General features: G+C 44.7%; 1 protein-coding gene across 2 annotated transcripts in view; it reads right to left on the reverse strand.

Moving 5' to 3' along the window:
• Positions 1-21137, reverse strand: part of ILDR1 (immunoglobulin like domain containing receptor 1) — a 32950-nt gene extending 11813 nt beyond the window's left edge. For both annotated transcript variants that reach the window (XM_055393447.2, XM_055393307.2), the window contains exons 1-5: positions 20885-21137; positions 7589-7759; positions 6152-6301; positions 2502-2621; positions 2080-2226 (exon numbers count right to left, since the gene is read on the reverse strand). In XM_055393447.2, the coding sequence (XP_055249422.2) occupies positions 2080-2226; positions 2502-2621; positions 6152-6301; positions 7589-7759; positions 20885-20939 (643 nt within the window). In that variant the 5' untranslated portion in view covers positions 20940-21137. The remainder of the gene's footprint in view (positions 1-2079; positions 2227-2501; positions 2622-6151; positions 6302-7588; positions 7760-20884) is intronic.
• Between the last annotated feature and the right edge of the window lie 1657 nt (positions 21138-22794).

Here is a 22794-nt window from a genome sequence, read left to right on the forward strand (position 1 = left end):
CTCCCCTAGCTTCTTCCCTTACACTTTAATCATATTCCTTGTGTTAACAACTTCCTCTGTTTCTCCAGAGGGCAGGCTTCCTTTTCCTTCCCTCTCTTACTCCTTTCACTGTAAGCCTGATGTCACTCCCACTGACTCCATCCCTCCTCAGTCACTGTCTCACTTCACAACGCTTCCTTTCTCTTTCTTTCTACTGGCCTTGGTTCTCCATCTACAAGTATGCTTAGGGTTACCTTATTTAAAAAAAAAAATGACGATCACATCCACCCTCTTCCCCATCCAAGAGCTTAACTTGACAAGTCCTGCCCCCTCCATGTAATCTCCTCTTGTCACCAAATTTCTCAGGACAGACTCCCCAGGTGACTCACTTTGAAAGTGATCTCATCTGCTCAAGTTCAAGGATCTTTCTTTGTGGCCCACATTTCCTTATCTCACCAGTTCTTCTAAATGAAATCTAACCACTTGGGAGAAACCACTTTCTCCCAGAACCTGTTAATCAGCTTACGGAGAGTGGACACATTGATCTCTGGTGCTGACTGTGTCCCTAGCCCTTGCCTGTTTTGAGTGCCCCTCAGACTTAGGGATTCTGAGAAAGTATTCTGGGAGAGTTTCTCTCATCTCAGTCTGCTTATTACAGCACCGGGGGCAGTGACTCCTACATGACTTCCTTCCCAGAGGAGGGATAGAAAGGCAAGGAGCTCCATGGCCCAATATTGAGTTCTCTGCTATTTCTCGTCTCTTGAAGGAGCTTATTGGCATCTCAGCCAATCCCATAGCGATCTACACAGGTTGTGGCAGCCTCTGTTGTGGGAAATTCACGTACTGTAAGTCAGATGAGTACGAAAGCAACACCGCATTGTTTCTGCTACTTACCTTGTGTGACTCCTCTGACCTTCAGTCTCCTCATTGTTAAGTAACAACGATACCTGCCTTCTAGGGTTGTGAGGATTCAAAAGGGAAATATATGCAAAGGCCCCACCCACCAGACATCCAATAAAAGTTAGTTCTCTTTTCCTGTAAGACAGCAACCTCAGAACACAGGCCTGAAACCAGACTCAGACCATTGAACTTCTTGACATTATAGATTAGGGTTTGTTTCTATCTTAAGAGCCCATTTCTGGGTTTCTTTTAATATCCTTCAAATGGACCAAAATGATAACAGTGGTTATATCTGGGTGCTCAGATCAGTTTTCTCATTTTCCTGAATTTCTCAAATTTTCTACGAGGTAATACTTTACTTATACCACCAGGAAAAGGAAATGCTACTTTAAAAACACAAAAAAATCCTTCCTTTAAAGCTGCTGGTTCTGCTCCATCCATTCAGTAAGAAAAGATCTTTATGGAATAATCTTTCTTCTTTTGTCTTCACCAAATGTTTTATGGCATGTCACAATTCTGTTTTATTAATAAAAGGCCAAATTCAAGCCCAAAGAAAGATCACTGTTAGAGCAAGATCTTCTGCCTTCTCTTTCCTTTGTCTAAAACAGAGACTCTCAAAGTGTGGCCCCTAGATCAGCAGTGTGAACTTCTGAGAAATAAAAGTCCTCAGGCCCACCCAAGACCGATTAAATCAGAAACTCTGAAGATAGAGCCGGCAACCAAGTTTTAACAAGCCCTCCAGAAGATTCTTAAGTTTGAGGATGCCCACTCCAACACCTCTCTTTCTTCTGATTTGTTCTTTTTCAAGTCATCTATAGGATGTGGCCTTCTCTCTCACTGTTCCATGCAAACGTCTCCCTCCAGCCACCTCATGTCCAAGCAAGGTCAGAGTTGGGGGCACATACTGGAGCACAGGCCTATCAGGGCTGCTGAGGAAGGGACATCAGTGGGCAGACCCATCTGAAGGGGGCCTTAGGCAGTCTAGAAGGTGAACAGGCATAAGTCTTCCTGCCTGGCTCTATGGCTCCCCTAAGCATCATTTTCTGAACTGAGGCCAAAGACCTCTGAGCCTGTGATGAGAAGAGCATGGAGAAGAACCTGGGAGAATGCAAGGTTTCGACGTGGTCATGTGAAATCGATATGTCTGGGGCACTAGGCTTCCGTACTGCCCCATCCCACTGCTCATCCATCCCCTCTCACCTTCCTGGGGGCAACAGCAGCGGTTGGGACAGCAGGGGCAGCGGAGGTAGCAACAGCAGTACTGGGGACAACACTGGCACCAGCACACTCCAATCAGCAGCAGAAGGAGGAGGGCTCCCAGGATGATGAAGATGACGGTCAGCCAGTCTGCAGCGGGGAAGCCAAGCAAGGGTTGAACTGAATCTGCAGGGGCATGCTTTAGCTTTAGCTTGTAACATGATCTACACAGCTCTTGACCTATAGGTTAAGGTTGAGCAATATACACGTAAAATTAAAAATTTAGATTTGGTAAGGTAACTTCAGAGGCTGGCTACTGACCACAATAACCTAGGTTTGCTTGTTTCTGTTTTTTTTTTTTTTCTTCCTGTATGTAAAAGTGTCCCAGTGGGGGTGGCCAAATAGAAATCTCCAAGAGCACTTACGCAGGACGATGAGCTTCACTTCCTTATCTGGGTCTCCTGACGTGTCCCCTGGGGCCTCAATGGTGCAGTAATATACTCCATGGTCCCACCACATCACTTCATTAATCACCAGATCTGCTCCTGCAGTGAGGGAGGGGAAGGTGCTAGCAATTAAAGGAGAGGGCATGGGTTTCTGACTTTTGGTAGCTTCAGGTCCCCAGTATTATACCTCCACATCCTAAAAGGGCCTCTCATAGTTACAGAAAGGCCTCTATTCCTTCCTTTGAGATTTTCTTCTTTCTCCAAACAGTATAAAGGTGGTAAAACTGACCACTTAGTGAGCTCTACCAGGTACCCTGAAAGGAGTTAGGATACATCACCCCGCTTCCTTCCTCCCACAACTCTCTAAATGGGTGAGGTAGAGGTTTCCAGCTACCTCCCAATGTCTATTCTCCCTTTCTCTCATGGTCATAGAATTTTTGGTCATGTATCAATACATAGCTATCCAGAATAAAGTCACTAATTGTCATCCTCTCTTACAGATGGACATGGACATGTGACTTGGTTCTGGTGGACAGAATATAAACAGAAGTGTTACAAGATGGCTCTCAGGAACCTTCTTGAAAACAGTTTGGGAACGCGTTTGCTCTTTTCTTCTTCATTGCTTCCTCCACTCTGTTATCTGGGAAGCAAATGTGATGGCTGCCATCTTGGACCGTGAGGAAAGAGATGACATTCTCAGTGAGTGGGAAGGAGCTTGGGTTCTTGAGGAATTAATGGAACAGAGCCACCACACTAGTTCTGTCTGTCTAGCCCCAAATTTATACCTGTATGCGTGTGTGTGTGCTCAGTTGCTGAGCCATATCTGACTCTCTGTGACCCCATAGACTGTAGCCCATCAGGCTCCTCTGTCCATGGAATTTTCCAGGTAAGAATATTGGACTGGGTTGCCATTTCCTCTTCCAGGGAATCTTCCTAACCCAGGGACCAAACCCGAGTCTCTGGCATCTCCCGCACTGGCTCTTTACCACTGAGCCACCAAGGAAGAAATTAACTTTTTATTGTTTGAGTCACTAATATTTTGGGCTTTTGCTTACTCACAGTCAAATTTAATCCTGATACAATGGGTAGGGTTATTAGTTGCATATCAGATGAGGAAACTAAGACTAGAGGAAACTGGAACTGAGAGAGGTAACAGAGGTAGGTTCAAATTTAAGTCTGGCTTCAAAGCTGATGCCCTCAACCACCAAGCCCTAATGGCTTCTCCAAACTGGGTAGGAAAATCCACAGCTTGGGTTCCTCACCAGCTGTGAACATACACTTCTGAATCTTGATGGGACAGTTGAGATGAACTTGAGGAATAAGTAAGGATGAAATGCCAATATTTTCAGAGTAAATGTTACTCAAGAAAAGAATGAATTTTTGTGAGCACCATGTATCTACCCCATTAAAACAGATGAAGGTTATGTTCACATTTAATAAATGCAAATGTTCTCTAAAGACCTTCTGTGGGTCTAGCACTATGTCAGACTCTGTGGAAGATCAAACAAGACCTGTGCTGTGTCTGTCCTGAAAGCGTTTAACGTCCAGTCAGAGACATCAGGGTAGCCCCCATGTCCAAGCTACTTCAGCCACACAAAGTACCAGAGGATACCTTCAAATTCTTAAAGACCTTAGTTAGAGATTAGCTCCTGCTTACTTGGCAGTTCCATAGTTGCAATTCTTTTCTATCTGTCAAGAAGTATTTATTGAGGAAACGAAACAAACATGCAAGGTCATGCACCACTGGAGCTAACTCTGACTTCTCTTTCCTTCTCTTTCTACGTCAATCCCTATGGTTTTTTTCCTACTCATGATTTTCCAACCTGCTGCCTTTCCCAGAAACAAGCTTACCCCAGACTTGGAAAAATGGTGAAAGTGCTTTGGAGGAAATTCCCCGTCCAAGGTTAATGTGTATTATAAACCTCCCCCAATTTTACTAGAGACAAAGATTATTTCAGGGATGTCAGAATAATGAGGACATTCAGATATGTTAATATTTCAAACAATCGAAGAACTGATTTCACAGGGTCTTCTCAAATGATGCAAACACAGGCATAAAAATTTCAGGAACACAAGGGCTCCAAGAAGTCACAACCATCCTGGAGATAGAAATTAAAACCAAGGGGAAATACCACTTTCCCATGGGAATAAGGAGGCGGACTTTGACCCAAAGGTGGGTGGGAGTTGGGGTAGTGGACAATGTTATTCCCTTAGAAAGAAAAAGACAGAAAACCAGAGACTATCACCTATGGGGACTTTCGTCCTTCAAAAACTGTAAAGGAGACTTTAAACTTTGGGGTCAGATCAGAGTTAAGTTTCTGGGCTCTGGAAAAAGTAGTCACCCTGAAACTCTGAAGATGCACCTAAAAACTGGAAAAGGACAGATGTTCCCTAAGGCTGACCACTCAAGGGCTGATTTGGGAAGGTCAGAGGTTGAATATAAACAGATCAGACTTACCTATTGCAGTCAAAGTATTATATAAAAAGTTGGAAGCTATTTTTAAACTAGGTTGATCTACCCCTAAACAGTCATAGAATATTCACTGATTTCTTCACATTGTTGCTATGGGTACCCTGAGTAGCCTGCTAGGTGTATTCTCCCACTTTTTTCCCCCACTTTTAACCAGTCAATATTTATTTAACACTGTACATAAAGCTCATTGAAATAGGCTCTGAATTCTGTGCCAATAATCCATTGGATGTGGAATCCACTCCCCCCAGTAATGGGGGAGCTGACCCTTCATTCACAGGTGTGCTGAGTGGTCATAACTAAAGTGTTCACTGCACACTTGTGTGGTTTGCTAAGTGCTTTATACATATCATCTCACTCAATCCTGACAACTCTCCATGAGACAAGTACTATGGCAAGTCCCACCTTACAGAAATTGAGGCTTAAAAAATGAAAGGGACTTGCCCAAGTTCACAACCCCTGTGAGTGCAGAACAGGGGCCTACACCTGAGTCTGACACCTGAGTATACTCCTTGTACTCTCACAAAGAATGCATATGCTTCAGATGTAGCTCTCAGATGTCATATTTGAGGTTTACTTCAGTGTGGGGAGACAGAGACCATTATGCCCATCTTTCAGATTTGATAACAGAGGCCAGAAAAAAGAATAGGTCACTAAACAAGGGGGTGGAAGCATGGGATCACCACCCTGTCTTTTGATTCTACACCCAGTGCTCTTTCCTCTACCATTGGAGGGCAAGGGTTCATAAGTGGCCATCAACTTAGAAACCCCCACTCCATAGATTTGGGAAACAGGGGTACCCAGAGAGGAACTCAGGCATCTGGGGCTCGAGCAGGCCTTGAGAGCACTTTGTGGAAGGAATCAAGGGAGCCTGAGCCACATGTTAGCCGTGAATCTCAGGAAAGTGAAGGAAAACACCCACTCCCAGACCTTTAGCCAAAGCTGGAGGCCGTCCTCTTGTCTGAGCCCAACTTCCAGGGTAGTGACTTCAGATGGGGCGGCGCATTCTGTGCATTTGGCACTTTTCTCAAAAAATGAAAGTGACCAAGTAGACCATCAAGCAACAGAAGAAAAGGGAAATCCCCACAATGACTCAGCCCGCGGGGCCTGGTGTCTACACAGCTCTCAACCCCCAGTCCCCAGCTGCCTCTGAACTCACGATTCTGGATGGTGATCTTGCGCTGCCGGTAATCCACCCCCAGCACAGGTTCACTCTGCCCCCGCCGCTGGGCCACGATGCGAACCTCCCGCTGGCTGTCATTGCAGTCATTGGACGGGTCCTGGCCCAGGGATAAAGCCGCCTGGTATGCTGGAGAAAGAGGACATGGGCAAGTCACACAGCAGTGAGGAATTCCCATCAAGAAAGGTGCCCTCAGTGGTCCCTGGAGCAGTGAAGGTTCTCTGTGTTTCCTGAGTCTCTGCATCTCCTAGGCATCTTCTCAAAGATGGGGATCTGAGAGTCTATGTTTCTAATGAGCTCCCGGGTGAAACCATTACTCATACTTTGAGCAGCAAGACTCCAGACCCCTCTACTGGGACAAAATTTCCAAATCCTGAACCGCAGCACCATCTCCCATCCAAACGTCCCCTGCCTCATTTTCAAAGTGACTCCAGAACCTGCTCCCAAATGGTTCCTCTAACCTGTCCTCTCAATAAAAGTTTTGAGAGCTGTTAAATCTGCTGATGATAAATGCCTTCTACCTGGTCCCTCCTACATTCCCACTTAATGCAGGCATTTTAAGAGTAGCCCCCAGGAAACAATGCCTCAATTTAGAAAGGGGGTGTTCTGGGAACAAGGTGAGGCTCTGTGGGTGGCTCAGTAAGTTAGGTTTTGGAGTTCATACTGCAAGATACTAGTCAGGGCTAAAAATGGTAAAGCTGATGCCTCCCCCTCCTTTGCCTCATCTTGGGAAGCTCAGGGTGAACAGGGTCTACTTCTAGTCTCCAAATTTCTAAAGGTCGGTTGTCCCAGGCCAGAGGTGGGAGCCTGGGCTCTTCTGTTTCTTGAGAGAGGCAGTGGTGGGCAGTGAGAGAAGGACTTAGGTTCAAGACAGCAAGACTGACATGAGTGGGGCAGTTGTTACTGAGAGGGAGGACTTGGCTAAGTGTAGGGGAGAGCAGCGCAGCATTCAGAGATGCCCAACAATGAGCAGACTACCTGTGGCCAGTGCGCTCCCAGTCACTGAGAGAGGCATGACTGTCCACAGAAGGCTGGCCCTAGAAGGGGATGTGGCGGTGGGCGGGAGGCTCACAAATGACCGTTCCTCATTTATCCTGTGGCTGGTGGGTCGGGTATAACTAGGATGCAGGACTTGCTCTGCCTTTTTACTTAATGTCTAAGCTGCCTTCATTCCTTTTAGAACAAGGCAGAACAGAAATTTTAAAATAAATTAATGGTATGTGACCCTGAATAAGTTATGTTATCTACTTGGCCGCAGCTTGTCTATCTATAAAATGAGGGAACTGCAATAAGCAATCTTTCTGGCTTCTCACTATAAGCATTTGTGATCCTAAATAACTCCTACACCCTAATGGCAGTACTTCACAGAGGGGCCTTGGGAGAGTGGGGAGCAAGAGTGGGGAGGAGGGCACTCACATGCAGAGTAGTAGTCAAAGATGGGGTCCTTGCAGAAGGACTTGAAGCGCCATGTCACCACCACATCCTGGAGCTGGGCAGAGGTGGTGTAGTCACACTTGAGGATGACCGAGGCAAACAGGGTGACATAGCGCTCCGTGTGCTGGACCGTCACCAGCAAGGACATGCAGCCTGCAGCCAAGAGCAGAAGACAATGCTGAAGGCAGACCAGGACTCTAAGGGCTGACTTCCTTCTATTCATGGGGCAAGAAAATAATGCCCATAAGCAAACACACTGCCTGGCTGGTTGGGAGCAGCTCACAGGCAATCGTCTTACTCAGCGTGGGTGGGGTTGGGGTAGCTATTGCACAGACACCCTGGAGAAGATGGAGGGAAAAAAGAGGAAGAACCATTACTCCTAAGTTGGTCACAGTCCATATGGAGTGATGACACATCCAACAATGATAAAGAAACAATAATAAAAGAAGGCCATAAAAGAATGACTTTGCTAGTGTAGATATTTTTTTCACGTCACTTCTCTTCTTAAAATGTTTTCCCATTTCCCTAAGGATAAAGTTCAACCTCTGTACCCTGGCCTAGGAGACCAGTCAGGTCTGCTCTCAGACTCTCTCTGGGGCCTCATCTCCCTTCATGCCCCACCCTAACAGAGGGTTTTGAGCACTCCAGACTTGCCTCCGTCCTTCTCGTGCTAGGATCGATGTCTTCCCCAGGTGTACAACTCTTGGCTGGAGCACTCTTCCACATCACCAGTTGCTACTCCACTCCCTTCACCAGGCTAAGCGAGATTTATTTCTTAGGTTTTCAGCTGCACCCTTGCCTCCTCTGACTGCAAGTCTGGAAGAGGGGGCTTCCTCTGTTTTCCCAAAGTGCCCTGTCCTACCTCTGGCAGCACTTTTCACACTTCTTGGGGATGGCCTGGCTACTGTAGGCTTGGAGAAGGCCTACTGGGCTTGCTTCTGGCTCACTGTTCAAACACAAGAGCCTCATACTGGCACCCATCACCTCCTTAAAAAGTGAAGTCACTCAGTCATGTCCAACTCTTTGCAACCCTATGGACCGTAGCCTGCCAGGCTCCTCTGTCCATGGAATTCTCCAGGCCAGAATACTGGAATGGGTGCCCGTCTCCAGGGGATCTTCCCAACCCAGGGATCAAACCCAGATCTCCCACATTGCAGGCAGAACCTTTACCTTCTGAGCCACCAGGAAGCCCTTAGCACCCAACAAGTGTATGTTCATTCATGTTGAATACATGATGGAATGAATGACAGTGAAAATTGGCAGTACAACTGGTCCAGCATATAAGCACAAAACAAAATTTTTTTTAAATGATCAGACTGACAATTTTTTTCACAAAAGATTTGAAGGAACGAACAATTTTTCTTTTACTTTTAAAATCTTTCTCCCCTTACCTCCCAAATCTACAGATATACTTAAAGCTCCAAGTCTGTGTTGATGAGGAACCATGTGGCACAGAAATGTCAGGTGGGACTTTGACATGGTCAGAGGCCCACACATTACCAGCATCTTCAGATGTTCCTATGTCAATACGGATTCTAGGCCCAGTTATAGGGGCCTTCTTATAGCAGGTTTAATGTGGAGAAATAGTACTCAAACTTGAGCATACATCCCCATGAGGACTTGTGACAGCCCAGATCACTGTCAGTGGGAGTTTCTAATTCAGTAGGACTTGGGTGGGACCCAAGAACTTACATCTAATAAATTTCCAGGAGATTCTGATACTACTTCTCTGGACACCATACTTTGAGGACCACTGGTATAGACTAGCTAAACTAAACTCAGGCTTTGGACTCAGATACAGTTGGGTTCACAAACTGCACTACTCGCTTGGACATTGGAGAAGTTATTTACTCTCTCTGAGCTTGTGTTTCCTCAGCTATGAACGGAGATTGTATCAGTACTAACGTCATCAGGTCCTTGCAAGAATGCAGTGAAATAATCCACACTTCTGGCACCTGCCATGGTAACTGGCAAGGTGCTCGCATATATGCTGCCATGTTGGTGACAGTGTATGAGTCTTTTTCCTTTTCCCTTTATTCTGAGGGCCATGGAGAAAGGGGTTCAAGTTAGAAGTCTCTCCAATAGAATTCTCAAGTGGAGCTGTGTTCATTTTGACTGAGTTACTCCCACAAACAAAATAGTCAACCCCCACCTTTCAGAGCCACTGGGTGGGCCTGGCTCAATGGCCAGAGCCATGAGCATGGTGCTGGGTCCTGGCTCACCCTCTAGACACAACCCTCCTAAAACAGAACACCATGGTTTATGATGGTATCAGCATCCACTTTCCTCATGTCTACAGAGAGACAGCAAGATGCTGCGCTGCTTGGGACAGACTCTGGTTCCCAGAAATGACCTGAGCCATCTCCAGGGCTGAGCTGTAATGAGGATGTGCCAGTGACAGCCATGCTAGAGAGGGTCTGCAGAAGTGTGTGGGGAGACCTGTGGGTGGGGAACCATCACAGAAGGAAGAGAGAGTTAAGCTAGATCCTAAAACCAAGGTACGATTAAGATGATATGTGAAAAACAGGAAGAGGGCAGAGAGATTCATTGTGTCAGGATGGAAGAAAGGAGTGTGCAAAGGCCCTTATCATGAAGAGGCCTTTCCTTGGGGAATCTGAAGGAACCAGTCCAGCTGGGGCCTCTGGCTTTATGGGAGACAGATTATAAATAAGGTGAGATGATGGTGGGGAGTGGGAGTAGGCAAATGGGGTGGTGTGTAAACTGCACTCCAGAATCTGTTTCTAGTTAATGGATAATCACTGAAGGCTTTTCTGAAGAAGAATGATAAGGTGAAAGTGGTGTTTTTAGGAAGATAGATGACTTCCTTATTTAGCTGTGAATGGAGAAAGAACATCATTTTGAAAATAAGCCTTGAGGAGTTTTGAGGGGGAAAGAGTTGCTGTCTCTACTAGTTGTAGGATTCCTGGAAGTCAGTCCAGTAAGAATCAAGAGCTAATGACTAGTATCTGAAGCTTAACACGGATTATTTCATAATCTGATTTTTTTACTTTTGCTTCTCCACCTTCACCACCTCTTTTTTCCCAGAACTGACCTGGATTAAACCTTGGAGCTTTTACCCAACACAGCTTTAACTGAACAGCAGAAGCAGCTGCAGTAAGATCTGACAACAAATAGGATGGTATTGTCAACATTAGCTTATTTTGATCAGTCACATACATTGATTGAAACAGAAAAACATTGATTGGCAATCTAAACAAAATCCTAGACTCACAAAGCACTTTCATATATTTCCTTCTACTCACTATCTTAATGGGCCCTGGGGAGAAACAAGCTGTGCCACTGCATACACAGCAAACCTGAGACTGGACAAGGCAAGTGGCTTGTCTGTGGTCATGCATTTTCTAAGGCGGTTGGAACCAAGACTCTGCCCTGAGCAGAACTGGGCTATTCTTTAAATAGAGGAAGATGTTTGGTATTCAATACCTTGCAAATAATCAGAGCATGGGGCCAAGCTACACAGGCAATAATTAATATACTACAGGCAGCAGTTACTCTAATACCGTCATTAGTAAACTATGTGTTCTTGATTTTGTCAAATGGTAATCTGATACAAACGATAGTTTGTTCAAAGGACTCCAGTCAACATTATTTGTATAGAGGTGGAATATATGCGGGTGTGGGGAGTGGGGGTGGTGGTGGATAGTACAGGTGTTCCAGGAGTCAGAGACAAGTATTGGGTTGGAGCCAGAAATTACTCTGAGGTAACTTTGAAGATGGCTGAATCTGACACTCTGAGGCAGAAGAATGGGGACAAGGGTGATAACCTTCATTACCAAATGTTCACTCAGCTTCTCTTCCATGAATGCCCTTATTATGGACAAACCACACGTGGGGTGACATGACTCACCTTTACCGTCAGAACTGGCTTTGCTGCTCTTTTATCCTTTCTTTAATTTCATCCCTTAATTTCAAGCCTTGAATTATGCCAGGTTGCCATGTATTTGACCATATCGCACTCACTCACACTCCCTCCAGGGGTCTGTTAGCCCCACAGCACCCTGCACAGTTCCCAGACCTTCACCCCTTGCCCAGCCCCACATGGAGAGCGAGGGCATCTCTCAGGACAAAGGTACTGAGCGACCAGCAAACCTTTCTCCCTTCTTCTCTGCTGCTGCTCTGGATCTCAGCATCTACTGTGTGCCAGGTGATAAACATACACTGTCTCCAGTCCTCACAAAGACCCCTAGGGTGGGGTCAGCCCTGGCCATAGCTGTGGGCAAAAGTTCAGAGACTATAATAAGCCAAGCCCTCTCAGCCTCAGTATTTTGAGCTGGAGTCTTGCTCACACCAAAACTCAATCTTTCCCAAACAAGCACGCCTGACCTTCCAAGCAGAAGTCAGGAACTGTACTCTCAAAAAGCAGGAGGAATTTCCAGATTGGAAGGAAGAGGAGGGAAGTAGCAAGACAGCCCATTTCAAAGTCAGAAACTTCCCATCTTCTCCTTTAGCCTCTAATTTCTCTGTAAAATTAACCACATTGGGCATGCACGCTACCAAGCAGGTAAAAATTTTAAGAAAAGACTAAGGGCAGCAGAATCTGGGCTGAAAATATGAAGAGATTAAAAATGATAAGTGTTCTGTTTATACATGTCCTGGTTGCATCTTTGTTCTTTTAAACTTAGTTGTATTGAGTTATCAAATTCTTAGATTTTCTTTCTGTTCTCATTCTCTTCATCATGTGGCATCTCCTCCCCAATTCATCACCATCTAATTTCTAGTTGTATCTATAATTTTCTCTTTAAATTCTGGAAACTGATTTTCTGGGTTCAGATTTTGCCTCCACTCCCCCACTAGCTAAAAGACCTGATAAGTTTTTTCCAAACGAAAGTTGTTTCTTTACATGCAAAATTAGGATGATGATAATATGTGTTCGATAAAGTAGTAGTGAAGACTAAAGGAGATAAATATGTCCAGCATTTAGCAAAGAGCCTGGCACATAATAGACACTTGATAAATGTCAGTTATTATTTGTATTGTTTTTTATCTTGTCCACTTTAAGAGGCTGAGATCAACTGAGAATAGCATGTAAAAGCATTTTTGAAAGAAAACAATACAAATGTAAGCAGTCATTACTGCCTTCTCTACAAAATGAGTTACTGCATTAAAAACTTTTAAAGCGGTGTCTTACCTGGCAAACCCATTCAGTTGGTCTCCTCTGTGAAAGAGGAAGAGGGATCTGTCATGTACGGGTGGAAAGGTGACTTCAGATGAGATAACGGAGCCCATGGGAAAGAGAGAAGGGGGAAGGGGATTCTTGGTTTCCCACCATGAGGTACTTTCCAAGACTACGCTGATGCGCAGAGTGGGGACTATGGTTCTATGTTAAGGTGGAAGGAGAATATACCAAAGAAAGAAGAGTATCTTTACAACTAAATGCCATGTGTTCCCAAATAGATGCATATCTTTGCACATTTATTTATTCAGCCTGTTTTCCTCATGTAGTAAAGTGGGAAAGATGTTTAATAAGCTTCTAGAAATTATTATCCATACAGCATAGTGATCTAGGAACAAGTTTTTTTTTTTTTTAAACTATCATTTTCAGGGGACTGGTTGGCATTTCCCCTCTTCACACGAAGGGTCTTGTTTGGAAGGGAGTAGCAGGCAGGGCGGAGGGCAAAGTCTTTCCCAGCAAGGGGCAGTAGCCTACTGCTGCCACAATGGAAGGTCTTGATTCCTGTTTTTCAGGCCCAGGCACCTCTGCTCCACTCAGCAGGTTAACAAAAGTACACAGATTTAATCCTATCAGAGTTTATGTCAGGGCAAGCTATCTCCCCAAGTATATTTGCCATCGGTACTTGTCATATTTCCTTAGATAACAGTGCAAACAGAAAAGAATCCAGAGGAAGAGGACCTGGCAATGCATGGACAAGAATTAAGGGACAGAGAGAGCTAGGACAGGACAGAAGGGGAGAAGAAACCAGTTAGGGTGGAAAAGGAATTACATCTATGAGCTACACGTTTAACAAAGGTCTGGGTGCACTTAACAGTGTTAGGCTTGGAGTGGTAAAAGCCGATGTCTGCCCTGGGGAGGAAAATGGTAACTACTGAGCATTTTGATGTTGGTCAGCATGGTATTGAGGGTTTATTATACAGTATGTCATTTAACCTTGGCAAATTGCTATGAGATCAGCCTTATTTTCATCTCAATTTCATAGATGAGGAAAATCCTCAGGTAGATTAAATAACTGGGTTGAAGCCACACAGCTAATAAATAGCAAGACTAGATTTACGCTTATTCCTCTAAAATCCCAAATCCTACAATTTCCACCGTACCGCTTGCCTTCTAGGTAAGTTTCCTAATGGCAGAGGTTTAACCCTTTAAGGGACATTTACAAATTTACTTCAATCATTTTATAGAAAAATCCCTTTTTTTTTCTTTTTTGCTTTATAAGATAAATAATAAGAAACTTGAACAATAGAGAAGGGTATAAAGTAAAAAGTTCCTCCTTGCTCACCATGAACTCTAGTCTCCAGAAGCACCATAATTTAGTGTCTATCCTCCACATCTTTTCCTACACTTTTTTTTTAAATTAATCATATTATGTGCATTGACTCACAACTTTTTTTCTTCAAACTAATGAAATATTGTTATATTATTTATGAGTATAAATAGATCTAATTTTTTTAGTGACTGCGTGAAAATTCACTACATGGATGAACCATAATTTACCCCTTTTGCTAATGATGGGCATTTAGGTTGTTTCTAAATTTTCACTATCACAAACAATGCCGAAATAACTTATTGAAATTAATACCTTTATGTTATATTAGGTATCTCTTCACAAATGTGCTTTTTTATTCCAGTAGGATGTATTTCTCAAAGTGAGATTGCTAGGTCAAAGGGGATGACGCTTTTAATAAATAATTCAGTAAAGAAATTTATATTCCCATGAACAGTGTGTGACACTCCCATGTTTTACCACAATCTTTCCAACAGGGGAGAATATCAATCTTAAAAAAATTTTTGATAACCTACTAAGCGAAAAAAAATAGCTTCTCGGGGGGTTTGAATTTGGTATCCTTTAGTTATTATGGGTAAAGGACAACAAGCCCTGAGAGGCAGATGCACGGGGTTTCCCAAAGCCATTCGCTCAGGCCAGTGACTCAACCGTGTACCCACATGCTAATCTCAGAGCACATGCAAATTTAAGTCTCACCAGAATGACAAATTTCTGTGTGCCCTGGGCCTCCAGAGGTCACTCACTCACTCACTCATTTATTGAATACCTACTATGAGCCCAGCGCTGTTCCAGATGATGGGGGTAAAGTAGCTGATAAGAGAGACAAGGTCCCTGAACTCTTGGAACTTATACTCTTGGTGGGCAAGTCAATAATAAGCAAGTAAATGCATAAACAAGATACCTCTGGTCATGGCTAAGCTTTATAGGATTCCTTAGAAGCTGGTAGAGCTTTGTATAACAAGTCCTACTACTCTACAACAAGAGCCAAGACAGACACCCAGGCTCAAATCCTCCTCATAGCTCTTCTTGGCTGTTACAGAATCTAAATTGGGCCCCAAATCTAAATCCTCCTCCTCCTAGTCAAACTTGGGTTCTTCCCTATTTACCATCTCAGTAAGTGGGCAAGACTGAAAACTAGGTATTGTCCTTGACATCTCTTTCTCCCTCACACTCCATGCAAAATCTATTATCAAATTGGGTTTATTTGGTGTTGGAGAAGACTCTTGAGAGTCCCTTGGACTGCAAGGAGATCCAGCCAGTCCATTCTAAAGGATATCAGTCCTGGGTGTTCATTGGAAGGACTGATGCTAAAGCTGAAACTCCAATGCTCTGGCCACCTCATGTGAAGAGTTGACTCACTGGAAAAGACCCTGATGCTGGGAGGGATTGGGGACAGGAGGAGAAGGGGACGACAGAGAATGAGATGGCTGGATGGCATCACCGACTCGATGGACATGAGTTTGAGTGAACTCCAAGAGTTGGTGACGGACAGGGAGACCTGGTGTGCTGTGATTCATGGGGTCACAAAGAGTCAGACATGACTGAGCGACTGAACTGAACTGATCTCCCTAGTATTTCTGGGATCCCTCTCTCTCCATTTTCACCATCACCCCAGCACAGGCTCCATCACTTCCAGGCTGGATACTGCTTCAGTTAACTGGTACCTGCACACACTCTGGTTTTCCTCCATGTGGATAGCACACTGCTGTCCATCTCCCAACTCTTTCTCTTTAAATATCTCCAAAAGCTGTCCACTGTTCTCAGGATAAAGACAAAGCCTCCTACCGTGATCCGTGAGACCACGCTGTCTGGTCCGACCCCACCTGCCTCCTTTCCACCACGTGTCCGGTGGCTTCCTCCTCGCAGTCATGGTGACATTCTTGCCATCCTTCATTCTCACTGAGCTCCCAGTCAGCAGCCTTGCACATACTATTCATTTGCCTGGGATGTTACACCTCAGCTCTCAACTCAAGTATCATTTCTCCAGAGAGGGCCTCCCGAATGAGCAAAATCCATCTATTACAACCTCTTGTTGTACCTTGTATCTCCTTCTCATGGGCCCTGTCATAGCTGTAAACACTTCCTTGTTTGTCCTTGTTTGTCCTTCGGACCATAAACACCATGGAGTCCAAGGCCATGTCTACTTTTGTTTGACAGCACGTCTTGGCACGTGGTATACATTAAACATCCAGCAAACAAACAGATTCATACAAGAAAGGGTAAACTGCCTGGAACAAATTTTAAGTGCTCTGAAAGTACAGACAATAAATGGTTAAAGTTAACCATTTGTAATATGGCCAGACAAAAAGCCAGGAAGAAGCAAAAAGCAAGGAAGAAGAGAGTATGTTGGGGGTGGGAAGGGTACAAGAGGATGCTCATAGCAGTGGAAACATAGCTGTCCAAGTTAGTGAGGCCAGAATGAATGGGTCTTGAATTCCAAATAGCTTTAATTCACTCATACAGACTATGGGGATCTAGTAGGGGTTCTTAGAGCATTAAAGTGAAGGTGCATGCGTGCTATAAGTTGCTTCAGTCGTGTACGACTCTTTGCAACCCTATGGACTGCAGCCCTCCAGGCTCCTCTGTCCATGGCATTTTCCAGGCAAGAGTACTGGAGTGGGTTGTCATTTCCTACTCCAGGGGATCTTTCTGAACTAGGGATGGAGCCCTTGTCTCTTAGGTCTCGTGCATTGGCAGATGGATTCTTTACCACTAGCGCCACCCGGGAAGCCCACTAAAGTGAAGGTGGAAAAAATTAAGCCAGGTAGGTTAACCTATCATCTGTGTGGAGAATGGTTGGAACTAGACAAACAAGTAGCAGGCCTAGAGGTAAGGAGATGGTTAAGCTGCTGGGATTAAGCAACAGAACATGGTACTGGGTTTGGGAAATGAAGGAAGTGTCAAATCCTTTCCTTGACCCCACCTAAGATTTTTATTTTGGAAGATCTAGAAATGAGTACCAGAGAAAGACATGATCAGTCTTTTTAGTTCTTAAAACACACAATTTTATTTCTCCCCTAAGGACTTCAAATAATGAAATAAAGTATTAGGCTGAAAGAAACCCAGGCAAACAGTACAGTAATTACCCGCCATCTCATCCCACTGCATTGCTGTTGGGGCAAGATGTTTAATAATTAACATCTGGTTAGACATCCCAGGGGCTTCCCAGGTGGCGCCAGTTGTAAAGAACCACCTGCCAGTGCAGGAGACATAAGAGATATGGGTTCGATTCCTAGGTTGGCAAGATTGCCTGGAGAAGGACATGGCAACCCACTCCAGTAATTCTGCCTACGGAATCCCATGGACAGAGGAGCCTGGTGGGCTACAGTCCAAAGGGTCACAGAGTTGGACACGACTACAGTGACTTAGGACACATACATGCAGACATCCCAGAGGCAGTCAATTTCCATTTCTACCAGGATTCAATGAGACAGAACAAACCTGCTCCACAGTATGAAATAGATGAAAGAGCGATGGACTAAGAGTGAGGACGCCAGGATCCTCATCCCAGCCCTCAAGTCAACTCTACTGGGTCAACCTTAAACACCTGACTTCTCTGCACAGATTTCCTTATCGGTAAAATTGGTTGGGAGGGGAAGACAAGGACTGGGGGTGATTTCTACTTGTGTTCCCAGAGCACTGCATTCTGACAGGTACTTCAGGGAGCCTCACAGGAGGTGAGGGGTGGAGCAAGGGAGAGGAGCAGTAGGCCGTCCCTTATCCACCACCTGAGAAGCTCCACTTTACTATATCAGGGACCAAGGCATATTAGGGCTTCCTGGGTGGTAAAGAGTCTGCCTGCAGTGCTGAAAACCTGGGTTCAATCCCTGGGTCAAGAAGATCCCCTGGAGAAGGAAATGGCAACCCATTCCAGTATTCTTGCCTGGAAAACCCCACGAAGAGAGGAGGCTGGCAGGCTATATAGTCCATGGGGTTGCAAAGAGTCAGACACGACTGAGCAAGTTCACAAGGTATATTAGGTCTTCAGTATGATTCCAACCTTCACAACCACCACCAAAGGAGAGCTACTGGTTTAGATGCTAAGAATCTTGTTCTTTAGAAGTCAGCTGTCTGATTTCCCAAAGAATGGTAACACAAGTTGATAGCTACATGGATCTAGAAGTTAACACCCCTCTAAGATCTTTTTAAAAATTCACAAAAGCACAAATGACACACCACCTTTTAGAATCTGGGGAAAAAACTAACTTTTCATTCCAGAAATAAACTTTGACGTTGGATGATGGTAACAAGTGCAATTAGCCATTAATGAAAAGGGCTGCAGGAACTTAATTTAGCCTTATCTTAATAGTCTGTTTTAAGAAGCAAATATTCAGTTCAGTTCAGTCACTCAGTCGTGTCCGACTCTCTGCGACACCATGAATCACAGCACAAAGCAATTATTACTTGTGTGATAAAAATTTCTTCCTTTTTAAAGAAAAAAAGTTTGGAGAATTACACACACAAACCCTCTGATCTCACCACAGCTCCCAACATAATGACTATGGTAACTTCACAGGACTTCCTGACCTCAGAGGCTTCGTCAGAGGTCCAAGCCACACTGACTAGCCAGTGTACCCACATCTGACATAATCTCATTACTGACCCACACTTTGCAACTGCAGAAACTTGGATGCTAATCAGAGGGCTGGGTTGCCTCTTCTTTAGAAACAGAAGACAAAAAGGTGATAGACCAAAATGAATACATTCTAGTGCAGGGTTTTCCAAAGTTCATACCTCAGTTTGCAGTGGATCTTGAAAAAAATCAACTTACTGGATTTTTCTATTTAATGCCACTAATTTGGGGATTACTTTCTATGAATTTAAATGTTATTAAAGCAGTATTTATTGTTAACTTGATACTTTTAATCCAACATGGTGACTGTTTTTTTGTGTGTATACCTCTTGTTCCTATTTTATAAATCTCATATATGTGTGTACATGTCACAATGCAAACTATATTTCTTCTGGACTTAGAACTTTTCCGTGTTTAGCGTTCTCTGGTTTTAAAATATGTCAGGCAGGCAGACTTCCATTTAATGAATACCAGGCAAACACGGCAGTCTGTATTATTTGACCACCCTAGCATCCTGGCTACTCACACAGCATGGCTGGTTCATGAACACTTGGAGCTCTACTTTCCGAAAACTTTGTTTAGCAATTTGTTTACTTTAAGAATATACCCTTTGGTTATGGTCATTGTATTTGAAAAATGTTCAGTGTTCAATATTCCTCACAAAAACAGAACAGCTTTTAAAATATGCTGGTGATTTAAGGATTGAGGTTTATACCTTAATGGGATTTTTATCTGTACAGCTTCTTTCCTTATTCTTTTTTCCTAAATGACTGCTGGCTACAAGCCCTAATTCTGGGGATGGCGTGCCCAGGGCCAGAGTGAGAATAGACTTCAACTTTCCTAAAAAGATAGCTCAAGCAGCTTCAGAAATCCCTAGCTGCTATGGAGTTTGAGCTAAACATGTGAGACACAGGAGAGAACGGATTTGTTTTCACAGTCTAAGCTGGTGACTGCTCTGGTGGAATTTCGGGCACTTCCATGCCGGTTCAGTTTAGTCCAGTTCCTAGTCGAGCGTCCAACATTCATCCTCCTCAGCTTCAGACAATTTATAGGACCCACATCCTACAGAAAATGTGGTAAGCCAAAAGACCTTAGGGATAACAGTTTTCTAGCCTTTTGCAACTCTCCCTCCCTTTCATTCTCAGCATTAAGCTTAAAAAGAATTATAGAATCTTGTCTGAATGAGATCTGATTACATCTGAGCTATCTTCATGTCCTCTCAAGCTTGTAAAAACAGAATTCTTCCTGTACCTTCACATTACATCTTTACCCGCAGAGAAATACAAGACTCAAACTGGTCTGTGAGCAAACTGAGCTGACCTCCTACTAAGAGGTGAGAGGGTAGCTAGTCCTAAAAGAGGGAAGTAAAAAAGGTAAAATGAAATAGAATAGGGCAGAACTTCCAAGGGAACTCAGGTTCTGGTTTGCAAGGTCACACCTACATCTCAATTGAAAAGGGCTGAAAGAACCTACACATTCTTTCACTATGCTCTCTCTTCCCACCTGATTTCACTCATGCAGATCACGGCCTGCCATTTCCCCAACTGATACGCTGAGACACACAAAACCATGCTTTCAAAGCGCAGAGGATTGGCCTGGAGGTTAAGGAAATGAAAGATGGTATGGATGGATGAGCACTTGATGGGGAGACAATGATCACGGGGTAAAGTTAGGGAAGTGAGTGGATACAAAGTAGAAAAGTGACACTGAACACCGTTAGCAAAGAACCTCTGTTGTGATCCTATAAAATATTAATAGATCCTGAATCATATCGAACTTTCCATCATATACTGAGGATACATATACCTCTCAGGAAAGAAATAAGTGTTATTTCTGAGCCAATATGGTTGTCACCGTATCTAAAACCTATGGCAAGTATCAGATGAAAGGAAAAAGTAACTAGGAATTGAAAGAGTGGCGTTTCTGCCTCTATCAATCCGACTTTAGAGACCAAGAAGTGCCTAGAGAGCAGGAGGGGGCCAGAGGCTCTGAGTTTCTTCCTTAGTTGCCACCTGTTTCCTAAAGGCCTAAGCTAATAAAAGAAAACAGGTTCCCACAGGCAGAAACTCGATCCAGTCTCCGCACATCCTGGCGCCCGTGCCAAGTGCCACCAGAGCGCGGCCCAGGCCTCCACTGTCCGCCTGAGGCCAACTCTGCTAGGCCAGGCAACAATGGCTTCCTCTCTCCTTCTGCCTGGCTAGGACCCATTTTCCTACGGCTCACCTGTTGGGAGCCAGGTGAAGAGCAGTAGCCAAGGTGCGGGCAGCTCGGAGCCCATGCCGGCGCTTTCCCGCCCCTTTCAGCTCAGGGACTGCGGGGACACTGTGTCTTTCTTCATCAGCGACCCGTCCACGACGCACCACTTCTCCAAGGAATCCCTCCACTTTGCCCTTACTCGGCGCAGCGCGGCCGGTGCACCGACCCTGGGCTCCCGGCAGGTACCGCCGCCTCCTGCCCACCTGGGGCGCTCCTCGCGGCTCCGCCTCCCGCTCCTAGCGCCGGGCTTCCTGCTCCGCCCCCGGCCCCAGCCCGCGGCCACCTTTCATACCTGCCTCCGCCCCCAGGCAGACTGCCAGGTGATTCTCCTCAGTGAAACAGCGTTTCCTGCCACTCTCCGCTTTGTCTACGGAGTCTGTTACCATATTTTCCAGAAGTTCTCGGGAAATCTCACGCCTAGCAAATTTCTCCCCCTCTGTTTGTAAAATTCTGTGGATATAACTTTTTAGGGAATATTTCCTGCCGTATGTTTCCATTCACTCATACATGCTTGGGAAATTCTTTTTTTCCGCACTAAAACCACACTTATAGCAAGTTTACCTGCAATGATTGTTCAGATTTTCTCGAAATAAAGATGCGGGGTATGAACTAGAGAAATAGACTTAATCTTCCAAGCTGCAAAAGAAAAGGATGTTCATGATAGAAAAGTTAGAAAAATAAGAATTAATGGAAGTATGAAAATAATCCTGCTCCCACCACCCATAGTTAGGCATCGTTAATATTGGTTTAGTCCTTTTTATTATTTGCCATCCTGCATGCAGCTCAGCAGCCCCTTGCAGACCTCAGCCACGGATTCTAAGCCTCTTTGCATCAGGCCACTTAGGATGTAATCCCAGCCTCTCCTTCCCTGGTAGGAAACCACGTGTAGGGATAAAGCAAAACAGAGAGAAAGGCAGCTTGCCTTCAGGAAGCAGCCAACCAGTGACATTAATTTGGAAAGTAAAATAAACATTGGCCAATACAAATAGACAGCCATTTTATACACCTCTCCTTTATTGGGGATTTCTCGCTGTGCTCCTCATTATGTAAAGAACACAATTCTCCGTTATGCTGCTGCTGCTGCTGCTAAGTCAATTCAGTCGTGTCCGACTCTGTGTGACCCCATAGACGGAAGCCCACCAGGCTCCCCCTTCCCTGGGATTCTCCAGGCAAGAACACTGGAGTGGCTTGCCATTGCCTTCTCCATCCGTTCTGCTAGCCACCACCTTTTACCTGAAGAAAATTGTTATAAAGATCTGTTAAACATGGTTTCTGGGCTTCCCTGGTAGCTCAGACTGTAAAGAATCTGCCTGCAATACACAAGACCCAGGTTCCATCCCTGGATTAGGAAGATCCCCTGGAGAAGGGAATGGCAACCCCTTCCAGGATTCTTGCCTGGAAAATTCCATGGACAGAGGAACCTGGCAGGCCACGGGATTGCAAAGAGTCAAACACGACCAAGTGACTAACACTACCACTACAGATGGCTTCTGCCCTCAGGGAACTGCCCTTCAGCTCACCAACCTTAGAAGTCAATATTATTTCTCCTAAAGTATATCTCATGTTTTACTTTGCTGGGAAGGTTCCTCTTCTCCTGGCACTACTGGAGTCCCTCCTCTTTCCTCCACCCAGAGGAGCATCTTTATCCTGAATCCGATTGGAGGTTTCAACCCAATCTCTTCTCTCCAACTCTCCTCCTTCCCCTCTACTCCTGGGTCTGGCCTCTGGTTCCCCAATAGGGCCTTTCCACTTTAAATGTTTTTCTTGTAGCCTTTTCTCTTCTATAAAGTAGGAAGTAAAATCAGGAAGTGCATGGCTAAAGGCAGATAGGACAGGATGTTTAGAAGCCCACAGTGGGATCCCAGAATATCAGGAGC

This window comes from Moschus berezovskii, chromosome 1, assembly GCF_049115385.1.
Source record: "Moschus berezovskii isolate FMDL1 chromosome 1, NW_MosBer_1.0, whole genome shotgun sequence".
NCBI lineage: Eukaryota > Metazoa > Chordata > Mammalia > Artiodactyla > Moschidae > Moschus > Moschus berezovskii.